This window comes from Aptenodytes patagonicus, chromosome 25 (genome assembly GCF_965638725.1).
Source record: "Aptenodytes patagonicus chromosome 25, bAptPat1.pri.cur, whole genome shotgun sequence".
NCBI lineage: Eukaryota > Metazoa > Chordata > Aves > Sphenisciformes > Spheniscidae > Aptenodytes > Aptenodytes patagonicus.
The window spans coordinates 3,723,264-3,742,638 of NC_134973.1; the positions used below are offsets into that span (position 1 = coordinate 3,723,264).

Below are 19,375 nucleotides of genomic sequence, written 5' to 3' on the forward strand. Positions count from 1 at the left end.
TATCTTGTAGGTAATTTCCTGTAGCCCATATTACAGGAATTAATTCCCTTGTCCATTCTTCTCAACACAGACTAGTATTTTCAGACCAAAGTACTGCAAGATAGTTGACTTCAGAGTCTGCTTTTCACTAAAAAGGGGCTGCTCTTGCCCATTAGATAACAAACCAAACTGTCAGATTTTCAGATATGGCAGCAGTCAGCGCCCACTGAGAACAAGAGAGGTGTCCGCTCTCCCATTGAGAAACAAGGAGGTTTCCACCCTGTCTTCACACCTTCCTTCTTTTTCCCTCCCCAGCACATTATGTCTCTGCCAAGAACAGCAGCAAGTATCTTCAGTTACACAACAGGCAATGGAGATTTCCCTGTGCACTTGAGAAGAACCGAAACTTCTGCTAGCAAGATTTTCTTTCCAGATTCGGTCACTGTAAAGGTATGATTGTTTTGGTGGGGACTGGGATTCCTGGGTCCTCACTCTGCCACTGAGTTGCTGCAAAGGCTTGAGATGAGTCATGTCATGCCTTCATGTTTCTGTTTGCTTATCTCGTGACTACTGCATGGTATAACACGTGTCCATTGAGCACCTTGTGGGAAATAGGAACGGCTTTTGGCACAATCATGATCTGGAAGCATTCAAAAATGCCTGGATCTACAGATATGTCAATAATCTTCTTGAAGACAGGACACCACCACCCCTATTAGAGAAGGAGAAACTGAGGCACAGAGTGGTGCCAAGCTGTTAGAACAAAAAATGTCAAAGGTTAGGCTCTGGTCCCCATATCTAGGCATCTCAGTGAAAGGTCTCATTTTCAGAGACCTACAGAAACTTTCAAGCCTGGAGCCTGGTGTATCCGTCTCCATTGGGGTGACATTCACTTGGGGAGCCAAAATTCATCGCTGGTGTAAAGCCAGAGTCTCAGGGGTAAAGCAAGGATCTGATCCAATTCCCACTGCCATCCAAGGGCAGACTCTCATTGACGGCAGCCAGAACTGGATCAGGCCCCAGACACACTGAGGTCTGATGGCTCCGGCCAACAGAATTTGCCCAGTGAGTGCCAAGGGAAGCATAAGGCATTTTCATTTCAGCAGAGCCCGTCTGGTGTCAGCGAGTCCATCAGCTCCATCCTTCTAGCATACGTGACAGCCTGACAGCTGCCAAATACCTCCCTCAGACACCTTTCAGACGGCTCCTGTTTATTTTTAGGACAGCTCTTTCCAGTCAAGGCTCAGATGTGTATCATTACATAGAAAGGGGGGATGGTGGCAGAAAGAAAACACACAGCTATTATTTTTATTTCTTTGCCTATGATGTGGTTGCAAACTTTTCTCATGCACCCCCATCCGCCCATATCAGGACCCTTCATTTTATGAAAAGAGATGATATTCTAGCCTATGAAAGCCAGGATAAGGAGAAGCATAGCAGTGAAGTCAGCTTATGAAATATTGAAGCAGTGAAACCCTCACTGGGACACATGAATGTCTAATGCCAGTTCCAATTAATTTTGAATTTTTCATTAAACCATTATTAAAAGCAAGAGGACAGCAGAAATAAGGGAAATTGACTTGGGCAGTATATTAAGTACCTTAGTTTTGCTAGAGGATGTTTTATTATCTGTCCAAAGCAGTTATTTCACCAGCTCCTGACGGTTTGTGGGCTAAACAGAGGGGCAGGATAAAGTTCTAGATGGTCTTTCAAAGTTATTTTGATCTCCATCCCCTACCCTGTGCCTTGCAGCCTACTTGGGTGATGTCTCTGGCATGTCATATCTAGAGAACAAGACATGGAGTCAGAGTTCTGAGAATCTGTGATAATGTGTCACTCTGGTATTATTTACAAATCAAATAAAAACTTATTGACTTAAGCTTTTCCCCATATTGAGGGCAAACAGAAGACATGCAAACATTCAGAGAAACACTCATTAGGAGAGCCTGAAAAGCAATTTAAAACCCAGGTGGGCAAAGAAATAAAGCAAAAGCATTTATAAAATGTTGTCTCCTCTTCTGTTCTCAAAGCTTCCTTACTCCATTGACTAGAGCAAAAGAGAAACACCTACCTAAATTAGGTGCTTCATTAAGATGCTTCAAGCTGGTTGAGGTGATCCTGGGCCTCATAATGTCTTCTTATTATGCCAGAATAGAGAGACTCATTTCTTAGGCCTTTTTTTTTTTTTTTTTTTTGGCAATGGCTGTGTTTTGCTGCTTGCTGTGCTACTCTCCTTGCAGAGGACAACAGAGGAGAAGTAGGATGTTGCTCTACAAGGCAATAAAAGTTTCTTTATTTTCTGGTAGCAATCATAGGGAAATTGCAACATCTGGGGAAAATTTGACCCTGATTCCCCTGGCAGAGCCTATAAGTCTTTGGGGAAACTACTCTCACAGTGCTGGCCTTTCAGGCAAGGAAGATGCTTTGCTGTTTCCTGAAGCTCTCTGATCCCAGGACTTGTGGTCAGTAATGCTGAACACTAAGGATTTTCCTTTGATGTTTGTTTGGGGTGAGTTTGTGTTTAGGAGCAGATAGACAGCAAGGGATGAAGCGTGAGAGATGACTGCCCTTGTCAGCTTGACAGTGCTATACCTGCAACTCTGCAACGCTGGGTACCGAAGAGGGGCTTTGTGTTAGGCTCCCCTAAGTACACGAATCTGCTGGCGGGCACATTCTCTACCCCGTGATTGTCCTCCTGCTCTGTTAACTGATGGTACAGAGGGAAGGCTGCAGCGTTCTGAGCTCTGAGACCCACACTGGGTGCTGGGGAGCACAGGGCTGGGAAGGGTTCGCTCACAGGGAGCGACTGGCCATGCAGGACAAATCATGAGGCTTGACAGTGATAACTTAAGGTTAGAAATCTCCAGTCCAATATGCAGCCTGCCACCTAATTCATTCAGTGCCCCAGATATCTTGGGTGATGGGACAGCTTAAGGCGCTAGTATTTATATTCCTGAAGTACCCAGAGGCCCCAGCTAGAGCTGTACCACCATGTGCCCAGTGCTTTACAGATAAGTAAGATGAGTAAGGCCTCTTCTATCACCCAGTGCTTTCCTCCTCCTATCATGTGCTTGGTTATAAAATGGCTGGGCTCACTTTATATGTCAAGTTACATCCACAGCAAATGAACAAAGAGCTAATAAATGATTAATAAATGCTTTGAAAAATGGGTAATTAAATGCAACAGCTTTTTACAGTCCAACGGATAAGCACAAAATACGTAAGCCCAAGTGATAACGCTTTCTCCTGATATAACTTATCTACAGCATACTGCTCACATCTGCGAGAGTGCTTAGGAATACTATTAACTTCTTGCACACCAGGAATAAAGAGAGCCTTTCTATGATGGAGGAGTACTTCTCCTGGGGAGTAGGGCAAAATCTTCATTGTTTAGACCATTTAAAATCCAGAAAAGCTGGAAGGTGCTTATGTTAACGTATACGGGAGGTGTGAGTGACAAGGGAAGGTGACGGTCTCTGCACTGACTCTGTCCTGTCATCTGCCTGCCAAGCTATAGGGTCCTGTGCCCCCAGGCCAAATGGCCTCTCTGTTCCACTGAATTCTCAGCCACAATCTCCCATCCTTGCCTGGCACAGGGGAAAATGTCCCTGTCATCCTGCCCCATTCCAGACAACAGTCAGGAGCTCTCCATCTGCTTCGGCAGCATAACAGATAGTTTTTTTAAAAAGATGTCTCAAAAAGGGAGGTTGATCCTCCTTTCGTTCTTTTTGGTACATACGAGGATTTCTGCCACTAACGCAGCTGAAGTTACCAAGCCAGACAGATCCTGCTGCAGTATCAGAATCGGACTCGAAAAGATCCTACAACTTCCCTGGCTAGCTGCCCAGCATCAATATTGCGTTACTGGGAACTGATGGACTCTTTGGCACGGGATTGAACTTAAAACAGGCTCCAGAAAAAAAAGCTATGTATATTCAGCTTTGAAGGAGCAAACTTGCCTGGTTTTGGAACACAAATGAACCTGCAGGTTTTCTGAGCAAAAGTTGGATGCGAGTTGGTGACATTTTCTGGTGGAAAGGGAAATGTGAAGGAAAAAAACGCAGTAACGCACATGTTAAATGAACCAGTCAAGTGCAGACAATGGAAAAGCTGAAAAATGGATATGGGGAAAAGCATTTTGCGGTGGTAGTTATTTCTCACTGCAGTTCTTTATAACTTCCCAGATGGGAGATTCATGACCCTAGGAAGAAGTCTGTATCCTCCAGGGTTTGGCCTGCGGCAGCCCATGACTCACTTGCCTACCAGGTTTGGCAGTAAGCTGAGAAACAAGCAAGACAGCAAAATATCTTTTGGAAGCAGCAAAACAAGAGACAAATGAATTAATTGCTGGAAGAGCAAAAAAATGAACCTCTGTGTGCAAAGGAGGGCCCTAGATGGAGAGAAAGAGAGAGCGCTCATGCCACCGAGGACTCCAGAGGAGCTGGCATCCCAGGCAGCCAGCTCCATCGTCTGCAGGCGAAACAAATTCAGGATGCCTCAGTCTTAAAAGGTGAGGTAGGCCGAAATAGAAGATTTGAGGCTCTACCAGGCTCCAGGAAGAAAGAGGATTTGTGAATCTACATTGCCATCTAATGGCAAGGGAGAGCTTAAAGCTTTCACTGTGGCCCAGAAATGGGCTATAATAGCAAAGTAACTGAAGAAGGGATGGTCGATACGGATGATTGTATAAAGGCAAATCCTTCTCTGTGACAGAATAGGTCTCACCGGTGAAGGCAATACAGCCAGCCCAGAGAAAGGAAGGGTAGCCACGGTCTTGGGATAGAGGCTGCTGATTCCTCCTCTTCTGGCATCCTCTCCACTCCATTCTGTATTAACCAGGAATGTTAACGTGCATATAGGATGGGATTTGCTTTCTTCTGGTGTACCAGGTATTGGCAGTGCGACAGGCTTCCCAAGCAGGTGCATGTTTCAGGTGCTGAGTGAATTCTGCCATCCTATCCAAAGCAATGTCAAATTCAGCACCTCAGGTGTTCAAGACCCTGCTGGGAAATGCAGATAACCAGGATAATTTAAGAAAAGAGGTAAATTTCCCTTGGATCTAGGCACAGGAAGAGTAGATCTACCATTTTGGTCACACCTAGCCCAGTAACTTATCTGCATCTGTGGTGAGTAATGGTTACTTAATGAGAAACTATCAGAAAGAGGGTATTACAGATTGTTACTGCCCTGCCATACCCTTCACGCTGGGAGACAGCCCTGCAGGGAGAACCCACAAAGAAAAGGCATGCAGTGAGATGTGAGGGTTTACAGATTTTGTCATTTAAAAGGAAAGGCCAGGAAGAGACAAGTTTGATGTTCATTGTAGTGCCACCTTTGCTACAGTGTGCTGCTAATGATACACCATATTATATAGTTTCTAGAACAGAAACTTTACAAGAGAGAGTGGACTATTAGGAGATACTTACTTAAGAAACCAAAGGAAATTTGGTAAAGGATTGTCAACAGCTGCTTTCTTCTGCTTTGAAACATTTCTAGCCTTGACACATGCAGCTTTGCATATGAGGAGGAGTTGAAGCTCAGTCAATGCGAAAGAGAGGCAGGTGATCTTTTATGACCAGGAGTTTAGAAAGGAGCAGGAGCAGGGGGAGAAAATGGGAACATAAGGTGTCTGCTTTTCCCAGATAGTGAAATGGGACATAGTGTGGGTCCCAGCTAACTTCTGGGCAATAAAAAAGGAGTAGGGATTGAGAGCATAGAAAATGTTGAGACCTGCTAGACTTCAGGCCACAGGTCCGACCTCCCCCCAGTCTGTTAAGATGCCTGCTGCAACATGCTTCCCATGCAGCGTGCTGCCAAAGAAATGAGCACACTCTCGAACAATCCAACTTCATTTCCTTCTGGTATCCTCTCATATTTACGCACCCAACCTTGCCAAGCCTTGCTAGGCCTAAACAATCCCTCTGAAAGAAAAGGAAAGACAAAGGAACTCCTTATAGCACCCTCCTGCCTGCCTGAAAAAAGGAAGTAGTTTGGAGGGCTCTTCTTTCTCTCTTGGTTGCTCACTGCTTCCCAAGCTAATGAAAGCCAGAGGGGGTGAGAGTGATAGGATTATCATTACTGACAGACCAGAGTGAATTTTTCAGGTACTTCTTTCCAGTTCGTGAAGCAGGGAGGGGAAGAAGGGAGTGTACCTGGTTGAAGGGCTACACAGGGTGACGTGTTCCTTGGTGTTCCTTTTTAAATGTGGCTCTGAGTCATGCTACGGAGTTGGTTAGAAAAATTATCTTCCTGCAGTAGAAATACAAAGGCAAAAGAGTCTTGTTCAATGTTCACTTCCCCAGCCCCAATTCTGAGCCTGCCCAAGCCTGTGGCAGGAGAGGGGCTGGTGAGCTGGCTGGAAAGCCACCTCTGCTCATCTCAATAATCAGAAATTATGAAGAGGCTGTGAGAGCAGCCGTAGAAACAGCTCAAAACGCGCGTCTAAGGCTACATGCAGCTGTAGTTCTGGGGAGAGGCGAGCACAGTCTTGCATCTGCCTCCATCGCACAAGTTCCCACGTGCCAGGTCAAACGGGGCTAATGCAGTCCTTCCCCCCTCCATTTCTTCCTCCACTTTATGTGTCTCCAAAGCTGCGCCCCAAAACCTGCTCCTTCTGAAAAAGAGCTACAAATGGGGCATGTGGCACATCCACTCCTCGTGGTGGGGCGACAGGGTGAAACAGGTACACCCATGCAGGGTCTGGTCTGGAGGCGGGATGCCAGTGACGGCGTGATTGAGGGAGGGAAGCCCCAAAGGAGCCATAAAACATGGCCAAGTGGTCTGAACGCACAGGAGCAGCATGTGGGCTGGACCACCGGGTCGCAGCCAGCAGAAGAAAGTTATTAAAGGTGTACATTGCCCCAAAGAAAGCTAGTGGAGATCGTCATGGCTGCACCGCACCGGCTGACCAAAGAGGCAGCTTCAGCATGGTGGTGGCTGCCAGGACCCTGTGTGTCTCCTCGGGCACTTCACTGCCGATCTCTGATCACCAGCACTGACCCTAAATCGACACCCGGGGTTTCACCGTCGGCCCAAATCCTCCAAATCCCTGCAACAACCTGCTGCCCTCGGCCAGGGCTGAGCCAGCAAACTCACATCGGAGGAGGGCAAGGGGAAATGCAAGCTGTGATGGCAATCAATATGGTTTATTAGTTTTTAATGCTATTTGTGCGGGTTCAGCAGCACTGTTAATTTAGTGCCTCACCTCGACTCTTTAAACCTGTTCCCAGGCTCAGAATGTGTGGTTTTATCTTTCACTGTTCAAACCATCGGAATCGGACAAAATACCCGTGAGGCCACCTTGTTGCAGCAGTACCTGCGGGCCGGAGAAAGGGAGGCAAATATGCCAGTTTCTGGGGGAAAAAGCACGTTTAGTTATGTGAGGCATGCTGAGGAGTACAGGTGCACACCGAGTCGGGAAGAGACACCACCGGTTTCCCAGTGAACACGCAACTTACAGCTGTTAAAAATTCAGAGCATTATTTTATATATGGGGGGGGGGGGGACACGCCAAGCGGCTGAACCTGGGGTTATTTAATTGCCGTTAAGGAGCGATGGAGGTACAGGAGGTGCCGGCCGTGCGCGGCCCTGGGCTGAGGAGCGCGGCGGATGGATCAGCGCCATCGTGGGCAGGGCGGGGCGGGGCGCGGCGGCGGTACGATCGCGCACAGCCCTCTGGGAGGTGTAGTCCTCGGGCGCGCCGCCATCTTGGGGCCGTCAGAACACAGCCCCGCGGGGCTCTTCCTGGCAGCCATCTTGGGACGGGGGGGCTGGAGCCCTCTTTATCAGGCAGCGGGTGGGGCCGCTGAGGGTTGAGGTCTTGGTTTTAGTAGCAGTGTGAGCATTGTTTTTATTTTGAATCGAAACAGCAGTAAATCTCTCACAAAAGGCAGCCTGAGCAACCTCACAAGTGGTCTGACTGGCCTGGTGGCGTTTTGGGGATGGTTTGTGGGGCTCTGGCCCTCCTCGTGGGCATTGTGCTGGTATTGGCTTCGTGTCCATTCTGCCATTGAGCTTAGATAAAAAAGGGGCAGTTTTTCCTCAGAAGCCTCTCCAGAAGGCCTTTCAGTGCCACGCCAGCTCTCCTCAGAGGATGGGGGAGTTCCTGGGTCTTGTGCTGGGTCTTCGGTACCCCTCATGGCTGGGGATGCTGTGAGCAATTCTGAGGAAAGGCCTGACAGGGTTCATGAGGGTGTGCAGAGAGTTTGGGCTGTGTGTGGCCTGGGAGGGAGCATGGGGCTGCGGAGAGCAGAGCAGGGGCAGAATCGGGGGGGAAAGGATCATGGGGTGGTTAATGGGACCTGAATTTGGGAAAGAAGTGGGGGAATATGAGGACATGCAGGTCCCCCTGCGTAGCAAAGTCAACAAGTGCTTTCAGTCTCCTCTGGGAAGTGGAGTAAGTAAGCCCTTGCTGCAGTCAGGACAAAGTAGGTGTTGTGGGCTGTGAAGCTAAGCTAGAGCATATGGAGGGATGAGAGAGGGTAGTTGGGACATGGGGATGTGTTTAATAGGGCTGGGAAAGGAAATAGGGCTCATCCCGGCACCGCTGGATGCTCTTGTTGGTGTCCTCGGTGGAGCTGCTCCTGATGTTCTTTGAGAGCCTGCTCTTGCCTTGCCTGACGGAGAGAAGGTGACTGCTTCATACAGCAGAAGAAATAATTTACAGTGTTCATCAGCCTGCAACTTCAGGTGTGTTGTTCAGTTCCCTAAGTATTTAGTGAGTGAAATTTCAAAGACGGGCTCTCAAACTCACTGAATGGCTTTGAGCCTGAACTTGGGATCTAATCTGACCTCTGTTATGTATTATACTATTACAGATTATAGCTAGTTCCTTAACACCAGTGCTTATTTTCACAGCAAAAACCCCTGCTGTCTCATGACACTTCCTGCATCTTTTCATAACATAAACTTAGCTACCTCTTAAGTGTAAATTTTTTTAAATTTTATTTTATGCATGAATTTATTTCGGAGTAATCCAAAAAGATCCTTCCCTTCCTTCATTAGTTTTATGCCATTATTACAAGAAGCCAGCCAAGCCCATAGATCTATTGGGCTGTTTAATTGCTCTGCAAACACGGAGGGGTGCTAATAAGCTTTCTTTCAAGCATGTGTTCGTATGTCAACACTTTTGCTTCTGTCAGAAGCTTAAAAATGGAAACAGTTTTCTCTTTAAGAAAACAGGACCCAAATAAGGAGATGATGGAGTGGTGAAGATTCCTCTAGTGAGTCTGTTCCAGCTCATTCCTTAGAAAGGCTGTGTATGAAAGATCAGAGAAGAGGCCAATAGATCTGGGTTTTGTCCAGGGGTCTTTGGGTTTAAAGCTCTCTACAACCACTTGAGCTCATTTTCCCTGTGACTTGGCTGGGTACAACTTCTTTCTCTGCCCAAGCTGCTAAAAATCTAAACCTTTACTCTTCATAATTCTTTCAGTTGCGTGACAGATACAACCTATCCTTTAACAAAAATGGAAGCTATCAAGAAAAAGATGCAGATGTTGAAGTTAGACAAGGAGAATGCCATTGACAGAGCAGAGCAGGCTGAGACGGATAAGAAGGCAGCTGAGGACAAATGCAAACAGGTAAGTAGAAATAAAATCACTGATTGTATGTTTGCGCTGTGGAAATAAGTGTAACAAACTGCTGTGCTGCAAGTTTCTGATTCAGAAAGCAAAATAATTTGAAGTCGGGTTTTCTGTTAATCTTCTTTTGAAGTCTTTTGTCTTTTTGTGATGTTAGACTCATACAGCCAGGGCTAGGTATTAACTTCTCTTTTCAGCCATCTGAGTCTTTGCAAAATTAGCACTATCCACAGATTATTGAGAGTACTTACATAATTGCCTTAATTTTCTTGTGCTTGTGATTCCAGGGAAAAGGCCTTGCATACTCAAAATCAAAGCTGTATACCTTGAACACCCGTAGGACTAGTGTTAATACCTCCTGAAAGGTCAGCTGTGTCTCAACATTAATTGAGCCTTTCCTTGAAGTGAATTAATAAAGTTCACTTGACTAGTCCTCGGCATACAGAGTGGTACCAGCTGTGACTCAACAGTAGATAATGTTGTATTATTTTTTTGTTAAGAATAATCAGAAATATCTTAATTTGAAAGCTCTTCTTTTAACTGAATTATACTGGTAACATTTTCATATTCTTTTGCCTTTCAATGTTCTATATTCTGGGTATCTACCTCATATTTGAGCTATATTATTTTCAGAATGATCCTGAAATGTGAGTTGACTACATTCAAGTTTCTTATAAGCACTTCTTGTAAAATTACCATGTCTTTTCCTTTTACATCCTCTAAACGTGGCTGCTTCTACTGCATCTTCCAGGCTGCTATAATACATTATTAGCATTCATTTGACCAAATATTTCTTATGTTCAAGTTCAGTTTGAGATCCTAGGTGATAGAACTAAACTTTCAACTGATCATCCATTTAGCTAAAGCAACACGAAAAAAAAGTTTCCAAAAGGGTCAGCTGCTGCTGCCTTCCCCCTCCACCCCCAACAAAAGAAAAACTACTTGTCTCCTCTGTGTCATTCCAGTAAGCTTCTACAAGCTGCACACATCGCCTTGTGTACATAGTCTCTATTTCTTTCCTAGCTTCAGAGGTGTTGATCAGATGCTGTTCTGTTGGGCCACAGTTTCCCCAGCTAATATTTCTGCACTCAGTAACAGCCACAGCAGATTGTTATTCAGAGCAGTTAATGGTGATTGAATGCTTCGCCTTCCTTTACATTTAGTTATCAAAGGTGATTTCCTATGGAGTGATAAATGACACACTTGCGGGAATTTTCAAGTATCCATATGAGGGTAATTCACAATAAAAAGCTAAAAGAGAAAAATAAATCTTTGATCTTACTCCTCTTTTCTGAATTGTCTCAAATTTTTCAGCTTTTTTTTTTAATGTGGGCATAGTACTCAAGTAGTGATTTTAATGTCATACACAAAGTAAGCATCACCTCCTTCATCCTGCTTACCGTCCCTCTGTTAAAGCATTCAAGCAAGCATATTCCGTTCTCTCACGCTAGCTGGTTACTCTGAGTAAAAGTGTAGCAACGTAACAATGTTCAAGAATAGCACGCTACCAAAAAATGTTGTTAAAGCTATCTTTGAAGCTAGAATGAAGAAAGTCAGTGCACTAAAACACAAACTATTTTGAGTGAACTATTTTGATAGACTAAATTTATGTGAAGGCAGAGCTAGATGGTTAAATCAGTTTCTCTACAGACTGAACTGTTTTGTATTGCAAATGAAATGATGGAGCAGATGGGTTTGCAGGCGCACCCTTATCAGCAGCAAGCCTCCTGATAATGTAAATTCTTCAGGGAGCATGAGACAGTTTGTCATTAAACAGTCTCCCAGCAGGTTATAAATAGTACCATTACAGTGTACAATATGGATTTATATGGAATGGAGGAGAGAGTCTGAACCTCATGGGAGGATGGAGCATACCTTGTTGGCCCACAATTAGAGAATAATTCCGGTTGGAAGGGACCTCCGGAGGTCATTGAGTCCCACCTCCCGTTTACAGCAGGGTCTGTCGCGGGCCAGACCTGTTCCCTCCTGCGCCCAGAGTATCACATTTGGCAAAAGATGATTTGGGAACAACCACTCGTTTTTTTCTAGCTATACAGGAATTGAATAGTTTCCTAATAAATCATCAGGTAATAGCGTTAGAGCAAACACAAGGACATAATTTTAAAACGTTTCCAATTATGCCGTAGAATTAACTGTTGCAGGGTGTTGTGGAGTCCAAAATAGAGATGAGGTGAAAAAGGGCTTATACCAGGTTATGTATTAAACCAGATCCTGTGTATGCAGTGGCAGGGAATGTTGTTCTAAGGATGATAAGTTTTTAATGATCTTTCCCTGGCAACTGCTACCGGTCATTCTCAGACTACTTGCCCCAGCAGAACTTTGATCTGGTCTTTTGTGACTCTTTGTACGTTATGTTAGGTTAAAACGAAAAGTAAAGAGAGGTTTTAACCATATTGAACTGTAACTGATAATACATCAGAATGCTCACTTTGGGTTTTTTTTCTCTCTTGAAAGGTAGAGGATGAGCTGGTAGCTCTGCAGAAAAAGTTGAAAGGAACTGAAGATGAGCTGGATAAGTACTCGGAGGCTCTCAAAGATGCCCAGGAAAAACTAGAGCAGGCTGAAAAGAAGGCCACTGATGTACGTACCTACAGCTAATATTTGCCTGTAACTATGCTCTGTATGTTTTGCAGTCCGTATGTAGTACACTGATGATAAGAATCGTTGAGAACTTTTGCATTGCAGTACTTTGATCGGGGGACAGGAGAGGCAGTGTTGTGTTTCAGGTACGTAAGCCTCCTGTCCGCTCTGCCAAAACGAACTCAGGCTGGCCGTTCTGCACCAAGCGCGCGGCACACGTGGCTGCCCCCGGAGACAGCGCTTAATGGGTGCCCAAAGGGGAATCCGTAGCACTGCACCCGTCAGGGGGTTCTGAAACGGGGGGGGGGGGAGCGTTTGTGGGTGGGAATTCTTTAGGAAAGGTGAAATCTCCTTTGATCTGAGTAAACAAAATGGTAATCTTTCAGGGAAGCCGGGACAGAAGCAGGGATCTGCTGTGGCGTAAGGATGCAGTTTGGCTTCAGCCACATAGCAGGCTTAAAAGCCCGTCCCAGCTCCCCAGCCACACACCCCATTCGTTTTGCTGTCAGAACGGTTGGCTGCTTTAGTTTCTCCCTCGTCTGCGTGGGCCCAAACACGGCGGTAACAAACTGGAGCGCAGGACCTGGCTGCAGTTTGTTGAACCCCACCTTTGGGGCCCTCAGGATGGCCGGGGTGACCCGGGGAGCCCAGGAGTCCTGCAGCCGGTTTTGCATCACCGAGCGGTGCGGCGCCCGGGGCAGCGCGGAGCGGGCCCGGGCCTGCCCGCGGGGCTGCGGCGGGGACCCCCGCGGGATGGAGGGGGGGGTGGGGGGGAACGGGCGGGGCGGCCCCGGGGCGCGACTGTCCCGGCGCTGCTTGCGCCGACTCCTCTGTGCTACGTCACCACCCCCACCTCCACCTCCAGCCGCGTGACGTCATCGGCCCATTGAAAGGCGCGGGGCCGCGCGCCGCCACGTGCAGCACCTCCGCGCCCTGCCCGCCGCCAGCGCCGCGCCCATGGCCGCGCCGAGCTCCCTGGAAGCGGTGAAGAGGAAGATCCAGTGCCTGCAGCAACAGGCAGATGAGGCGGAGGATCGCGCCCAGGTCCTCCAGCGGGAGCTGGACCTGGAACGGGACCTGCGGGAGAAAGTGAGACCGCCCGGGCTGCCTGCTCGCCTCTCTCGGTCGCTCTCTCCGGGGCTGCCCTGCTCCTTCCTTCCTGTCTCTGGCTCTCTCTCGCTGGGGCGCGCCCGGCTCTCCCCTGCTCCGGGAGGACGGCTCGGCCGCCGGCTGCCTTCATTCCTCAGCTGTCCCCCTCGCTGCTCCGCTCCGCAAACTCCCTGCGGAAACCGCTGGCGCTGCCGCAGCGCCTCGTCCGCACCGTCCTCCGGGGGCGCCGGGCACGGCGGCGGCTCGCCCCGGGCGCCCGCTGCTTATCGCGCTTTGGGGCCGTTCCCTTCGGAAAAGGCTTTGCGAGCACCGATCGGCATCGGGAAGCGGTTACGAGTTTAATGGGAAATGGCTGTTTAATTAGGAAAAAGCGCTGCATGACAACGAGCGGGGAGTTCCCGCCTCTCGGCGCCGCACCGCTGGCTCCGGCACAGCTGGGAAATGTCCGAACTGCTGGAAAATAACTTTCCCTCCTGGTTTTCACAGAGAAATGAGAACTCTCCACCAGTGTGCGGCTCTCCCGGGGCTGGACAGCTGGTTTCACTTAGATTTGTGTGTGATCAGCCTTCCCGGCATCTTCCTGCTATTTTATCACATGTCAGCGAGTTAGTTTTACCGTATAAGGACTGCGGGCTGCTTCTGGGAGAGGTGGAGCCAGACTAACTCCAGCTTCCCAGTGGCCCCGTCTCCATAGCTCTGGAATCTTGCTTAATTAAAATATGACTTAAAAGTGTCCTGCCTAGTGGAAGGAGTTGCAGACTGCCACATAACAGATGCCAGTTTTCTACATGATCGATGCCTTGTGTGTAAATCGAGAAAGTTAAACACGTAGCACTGGGTAGAAAACAAATGAAATGCTGGATAATTTATGACTAGAGGAATCCTGGGTCAGCTTCCATTTGGATCAGTCACTGAAATCTGTTCCAAGATGGTACAGCTATGAATGGAAACCACTTCCTCCAGCTTAGGAGGAACAGTCAGTAACCAAATTTGAGAAGCTGCAGCAAAACAAAATTTTTTTTTTTTCAAAGTGTTTAACACAAAGCATAAAACAACTGCCCTTCCAGGATCTACAGCCCATAAAAGTGGGGTTTAAAAAAAAAAAAAGTTAAGCTTGTACATAGCAATCATGCTCAGATTTGGGGACAATTAAGTGCGGAAACCTGGCAGTTATTAAAGTAGGGGTTTATTTTCCTTCAAATAACAAGCAATTAAAGGAGCCATCTCTTAATAAACACAACGCATTTATGGACACCAATTTGTTCATATTGTCTGTATGCCAGCGTTTCTCCCAACAACCTCTCCATTTATTATCAAGTCTGTTTTTTGAACATTAATAGTGTTTCCAATTACTGTGCGGTTTATTCAATAATATACAAACAGACCTTATTACTAAGAAATGCTTTCTGCCTAATTCCTTAACTACCACAGGAAGCAATGAAAAAGGAAAGTGAACTTCTTTTGAGAACATATCTAATTTTGCCCTGTTTATGTTACAAAGAAGACTGACTCTCCCGTGCTGTGGCCAACGGCATCTGCCCAGCTGACCACACAAAGATTATATAGTGTTTGCAGGCAAAGGAGCCCGTAACGGGTAATGAAATGGCTTTAACTTCAGCAGTGTGCTATGACAGGATATTGCTGCAATCCGTGATGAAACCGAGAACACAAAAATCAACTGTGAAGTTTTTGGAACAAGCCGTTATGGAAACAGTTCGGTTTTTAACTTTTGAATCCTATGGGTAGATCCTGCCCTGTGAGGTGATCTGAAAATGGTTCTCCGTTGGCGATCGGTGTCTAATCCGTCATTGTATGGCAGGAATGATAAGTGCCATTAGAAAAGAAAGGAGAAGCACATACTCCATACCTCGAAATTCCTGAGATGCCATAGTTTAAACAAACAAAAAGCCGAGACAGCAAGGCTCCTAGAGCTTCCCTGCACATACCAAGGAGAAGCCTTCGCAGTTTTAAGGAAAACTGATTAGTTGAGAACATTTGTCAGCCAGCAACTGGCTTGTACGTAACCTCAACTGTGGGTGGTTGTATTTCACACAGGCTGAGGGTGAGGTGGCGGCTCTGAACAGACGTATCCAGCTAGTGGAAGAGGAGTTGGATCGTGCCCAAGAACGGCTGGCCACGGCCTTGCAGAAACTGGAGGAGGCCGAGAAAGCAGCGGATGAGAGTGAGAGGTATGCGTCCTCTTTTTTTTCTTTCTTTTTTGGTAAAAAAATGAATATATATGAATAAAATATTCCCGTGTAAGTTAGTATCTGCATGTGCTAATGTGCATTGCAGGTCAGAGACTCAGAACTTTTTTGTAAGCTTGAAGGACTAATTCTGTTAGCCTTGAAGAACGTGATAGTATGGTCATAATGGGGTGCTTTTTGGTTACACTGAATTCCACTTTAGGGCCTTTGAGATAAAAGTGCTAAAATGCTTCTACATTAAACATGCTTGCTTTGACTTCTGCAGAGGAATGAAGGTTATTGAGAACAGAGCAATGAAAGACGAAGAGAAAATGGAAATTCAGGAAATGCAGCTGAAGGAGGCTAAGCATATCGCTGAAGAAGCTGACCGCAAATACGAAGAGGTAAAAGGGATCAGGAAATGATTAAACGTACGGGGGAACTGTGAACAGCTTTGTACCCTTCACTTTAGTCATTCTTTGTACGCTCTTCACCGTGTGACGGTTCGACTTGGGAATGTTCCCAAAAAGGAGTGATTTTAATAGTGACTGTAGCAGCACCTTACGTATTTAATGCTAAGCACACTGCAAAATCTGATTTATTTGGAGAAGTCTGTCATGTCTGTGCATGTACGTTTTAACCCAATTGCATCGTTCAGAAGGCAAGCACCAGCGCAGCGCTTTGAGGGAAATGTGTAAGAAGTTACAGACTGGCTTGATAACAGCTGTTTTCTCTTTACAGGTTGCCCGTAAACTGGTTATTTTGGAGGGTGAACTGGAAAGAGCTGAAGAGCGTGCAGAGGTGTCTGAAGTGTGAGTGGCTTCGGATACACGGAAGCAGTTTAGAATAGAGTAAAGCTCAAAGCTGTATTTCCTTAGAAAAATCTCCTGCTGGTAGGCAGGCATGCAGTATGTGTAGAAAAGCTTTTTTGTACCCTATATACCCAATTTTCTCCTTGCAGACTTAATAATTATAATTACTTCATCCCTTGTATTTTTAGACTTCTTGAAAATTAAATTAAGTCATAACAGGCACAGTAGTAATTTATACTTTTTTTTCCCCCCCTATAGTAAATGCAGTGACCTTGAAGAGGAGTTAAAGAATGTCACTAACAACCTGAAGTCTTTGGAAGCTCAATCTGAAAAGGTTGGTTCCTTCCGTAAACTTAAGGGATAGGGGCAAAGGCCAAACGGGTAATTAAAATCCATAGAAATAATACAGAGGTACAAAGAAAGCGAAAGGGTTTAGCTGACCGCCTGCTTAACAGAGACTGTTGATGACGCTGAATCAGTTCTGCCCGAACCCAAGTCAGTGAGCTGGTCATTATCAAACCGGGACCGAAACCTCCGTTTCCCACACCGGTGTGCTGCTGACTGCTCTTCATTTTCTGATCTTGCTCTTTTTGTGGTTTTCGCCCTCAGCAATGAAAAGCGTTAAAACTCTCGATTTCATTCAACGGTCATTTCTGGCTAGTCTGAGTCGGTACGGCGGGCTTCCCGTTCTCTTGCGCGTTCAGCCATTTTTGTGCTGCACGAGAAAGTAAAGCCGCTAAGGTCTAAGGTGACGCACGAAGGAACTTGGACATCCCCGGTCTTAAAATGATGGTTTATAGGCTCGAGTTTGAAATGTCTTGGTGAAGAGGAGGAAAGTATGGAGAGGGTGTTTGCAGCTGTTGTAAAAGGAAAAGTGGTTGTAAGTAGGTCACGGCTTCGTAAACATTTAGTATTGTTGCTACCGCTTCCCTCAAAGAGTGTTTATTGTTTCCACAGTACTCGGAAAAGGAAGATAAATACGAAGAAGAAATCAAGATTCTCTCTGACAAGCTTAAAGAAGTAAGTTCATCCATCCCCAAACTGTTTTTTGGCATCATGTTTTTAACAGCATCCAATTACTCGATTTTATTTTTTTTAGGCTGAAACCCGTGCTGAATTTGCGGAGAGAACAGTCGCCAAACTGGAAAAGTCTATTGATGACCTGGAAGGTACGAAATTACTGGAGTTTCATTTAAAAGCGTTCCGTTCCAATTTCAAGTCAGAAAACAAAATTCTAGGAGTGGGTGTTAGGTTTTATTGGGAAAGGACCGAAGCGCTCGTCAGGCGTACTGGCAGATCGGCGTGATGTGTCCACCGGACACGTCTGTCCCGCGTGGTACCTCCTGGCCGGAGGAAGTTTCCCTGAAAGAGATTCTCCTTCAAAAAGGTGGTAACGATAACCTGATTTGGGGCAACTCACAGGCTCTTTCTGTTAATGATGAGATCACAACCCTACTTAATGTGATTATTGAAAAATAATTTTGAGAGATTAGAAAAAAGGAAACGCAGGTGAAGCTTCTGGCCCGGCAGCTGTGTGGATGTTTTGCTTCCGTACCGATACTCAATCACGCATCTGTTTCTCTTCTTTTGTTTTCCTCAACTGCTTTGGCTGCTGCCTTCTGACTGTCTTCCCGTCTCCTACCGCGCGCCTCTTCCTCCGGACTGTTTTTCTGCATTTCTTGCTGAACCGTGCCTTCTGCCCCTGCGACCGATAGACGAGCTGTACGCCCAGAAGCTGAAGTACAAAGCGATCAGCGAGGAGCTTGACCATGCTCTCAATGACATGACCTCTTTGTGATCTGCACCTCGGGGGGGGGGGCACGGGGGCCGCTCCCACTCCCTGCACTTCCTAAGCTTTTTCTTGCCTGCCATACCTGTCACCTCTGCCCAACTTCCGCAAGCCATCCTTCCGTCTCCTCTGTAAGAACTGAGCTCAATAAAAACAAGATACCTCTGCCTTTCAGCTTCTGGGGGTTTATTTCCTTCTAATTCACCTAAAAGACACTAGTAACGACACCGAAAATAGGTTCGGCTCCTCAGGCCGGGGACAGGCAGATGCAGCCAGCTGGTGCCCCCGTCAGCCGGGGCGGGTGAACACCCGAGTTTTAGCATCCCCGAGGACGCGCGCGGCGGCAGAAAGCTTTGAGTGCATTCGGTGCGTACTTGCGGTGCGCCGCCTGCCTGGGTAGAAATTCTCAGGACAGTGGAAGGACGTGTCCCGTAGATCACGTGTTAAATCAAAGTACAAGTCTGTCGCGTTACACGTAAAACGCGTCCAAAAACCTGACTAAATGAGAGCAGTTACCCCAAAAATTGGCCCCGTTTTGTGGATGGGGTTATAGTGGTGTCTTGACCCTGAAGGTAAGTAGTGATGTGTTTCACTTGAAGAGGAAAGGCTGTCAAGTGACGTGTTTTAAGTCTTGTTTTTCCCTTCTTTCCCCCCAGAAAAACTTGCTCAAGCAAAAGAAGAGAACGTGGGGTTGCACCAGACACTGGACCAGACACTAAACGAACTGAACTGTATATGAGGTTGCGAAGAGCGCTCTCCGCGGCCGACAGGAGCCGAAACCCGCATCTGCATGTACCGTATCGTCCCTCTCCCTCTCCCTCCCTGTCTATCCCGGGGAAAACCATCCCGCTACCAGCGGCACAGACGTACGTAAGGCTGCGGGCGTGGCGTGAAGGTGGCCTCGCACCTCCGACGCCAGCTCCTCTCGGAGGCAGCGGCCGCCAGCGCTCCCGCAGCACGCGGGAGAGCGTCAGCCGCGCCCGGGGCCACGTGAAGCCCCCTCCCTTGCCCCCCCCCCCGTTTTTCACTTCCGCCGGCGGCTGCAGCTTCCCCTCGCGGCTGGTGGGTCGTGCTCAGCCGAGCCCCGGGACCCCGCCGTACCCGAGCGCTGGGGTCACCCTCCGCGGTGCGCCTCTTCCGGGCGTTCCACATTAAACCGGTTTCTCACAGTACCGAGGTCTCCTCCTGGTCTTTGTGCGGCGCTTCCGCTCGGGTGACGTCACGGGCCAGCGGACAGCTAACGACGTGACGTCACTTCTCAAGCGCTCGCCTCGCGGTGGCACCGCCGCGCGCGCCTTCCGCCCGCAGCAGGAAGCGACG

General features: G+C 47.3%; 1 protein-coding gene across 4 annotated transcripts; it reads left to right on the top strand.

Annotated features, from left to right (window-relative positions):
• Positions 1-9,297: 9,297 nt before the first annotated feature.
• Positions 9,298-19,227, top strand: TPM4 (tropomyosin 4). Of its 4 annotated transcripts, none has more exons than XM_076359105.1 (9): positions 9,298-9,557; positions 12,033-12,158; positions 15,324-15,457; positions 15,741-15,858; positions 16,196-16,266; positions 16,525-16,600; positions 17,224-17,286; positions 17,366-17,435; positions 17,982-18,222. In XM_076359105.1, the coding sequence occupies exons 1-9, from the start codon at positions 9,444-9,446 to the stop codon at positions 18,062-18,064; spliced, it is 855 nt and encodes a 284-aa protein (XP_076215220.1). In that variant the 5' UTR covers positions 9,298-9,443; the 3' UTR covers positions 18,065-18,222. The 4 variants fall into 4 exon arrangements, with proteins under 4 accessions (XP_076215220.1, XP_076215219.1, XP_076215221.1 ...); XM_076359104.1 differs by lacking the exon at positions 17,982-18,222 and adding an exon at positions 18,712-19,227 and having other exon boundaries at positions 9,304-9,557; XM_076359106.1 differs by lacking the exons at positions 9,298-9,557; positions 12,033-12,158; positions 17,982-18,222 and adding exons at positions 13,082-13,247; positions 18,712-19,227.
• Positions 19,228-19,375: the final 148 nt, after the last annotated feature.

Bases quoted from the DNA above. Each gene is read 5' to 3' on its own strand.
- TPM4 (XM_076359105.1), top strand. From the start codon at position 9,444: ATGGAAGCTATCAAGAAAAAGATGCAGATGTTGAAGTTAGACAAGGAG. The intron at 15,458-15,740 runs GTATGCGTCCTC...TGACTTCTGCAG, and splicing joins GCAGCGGATGAGAGTGAGAG to AGGAATGAAGGTTATTGAGA. The intron at 17,287-17,365 runs GTAAGTTCATCC...TATTTTTTTTAG, and splicing joins TCTCTGACAAGCTTAAAGAA to GCTGAAACCCGTGCTGAATT.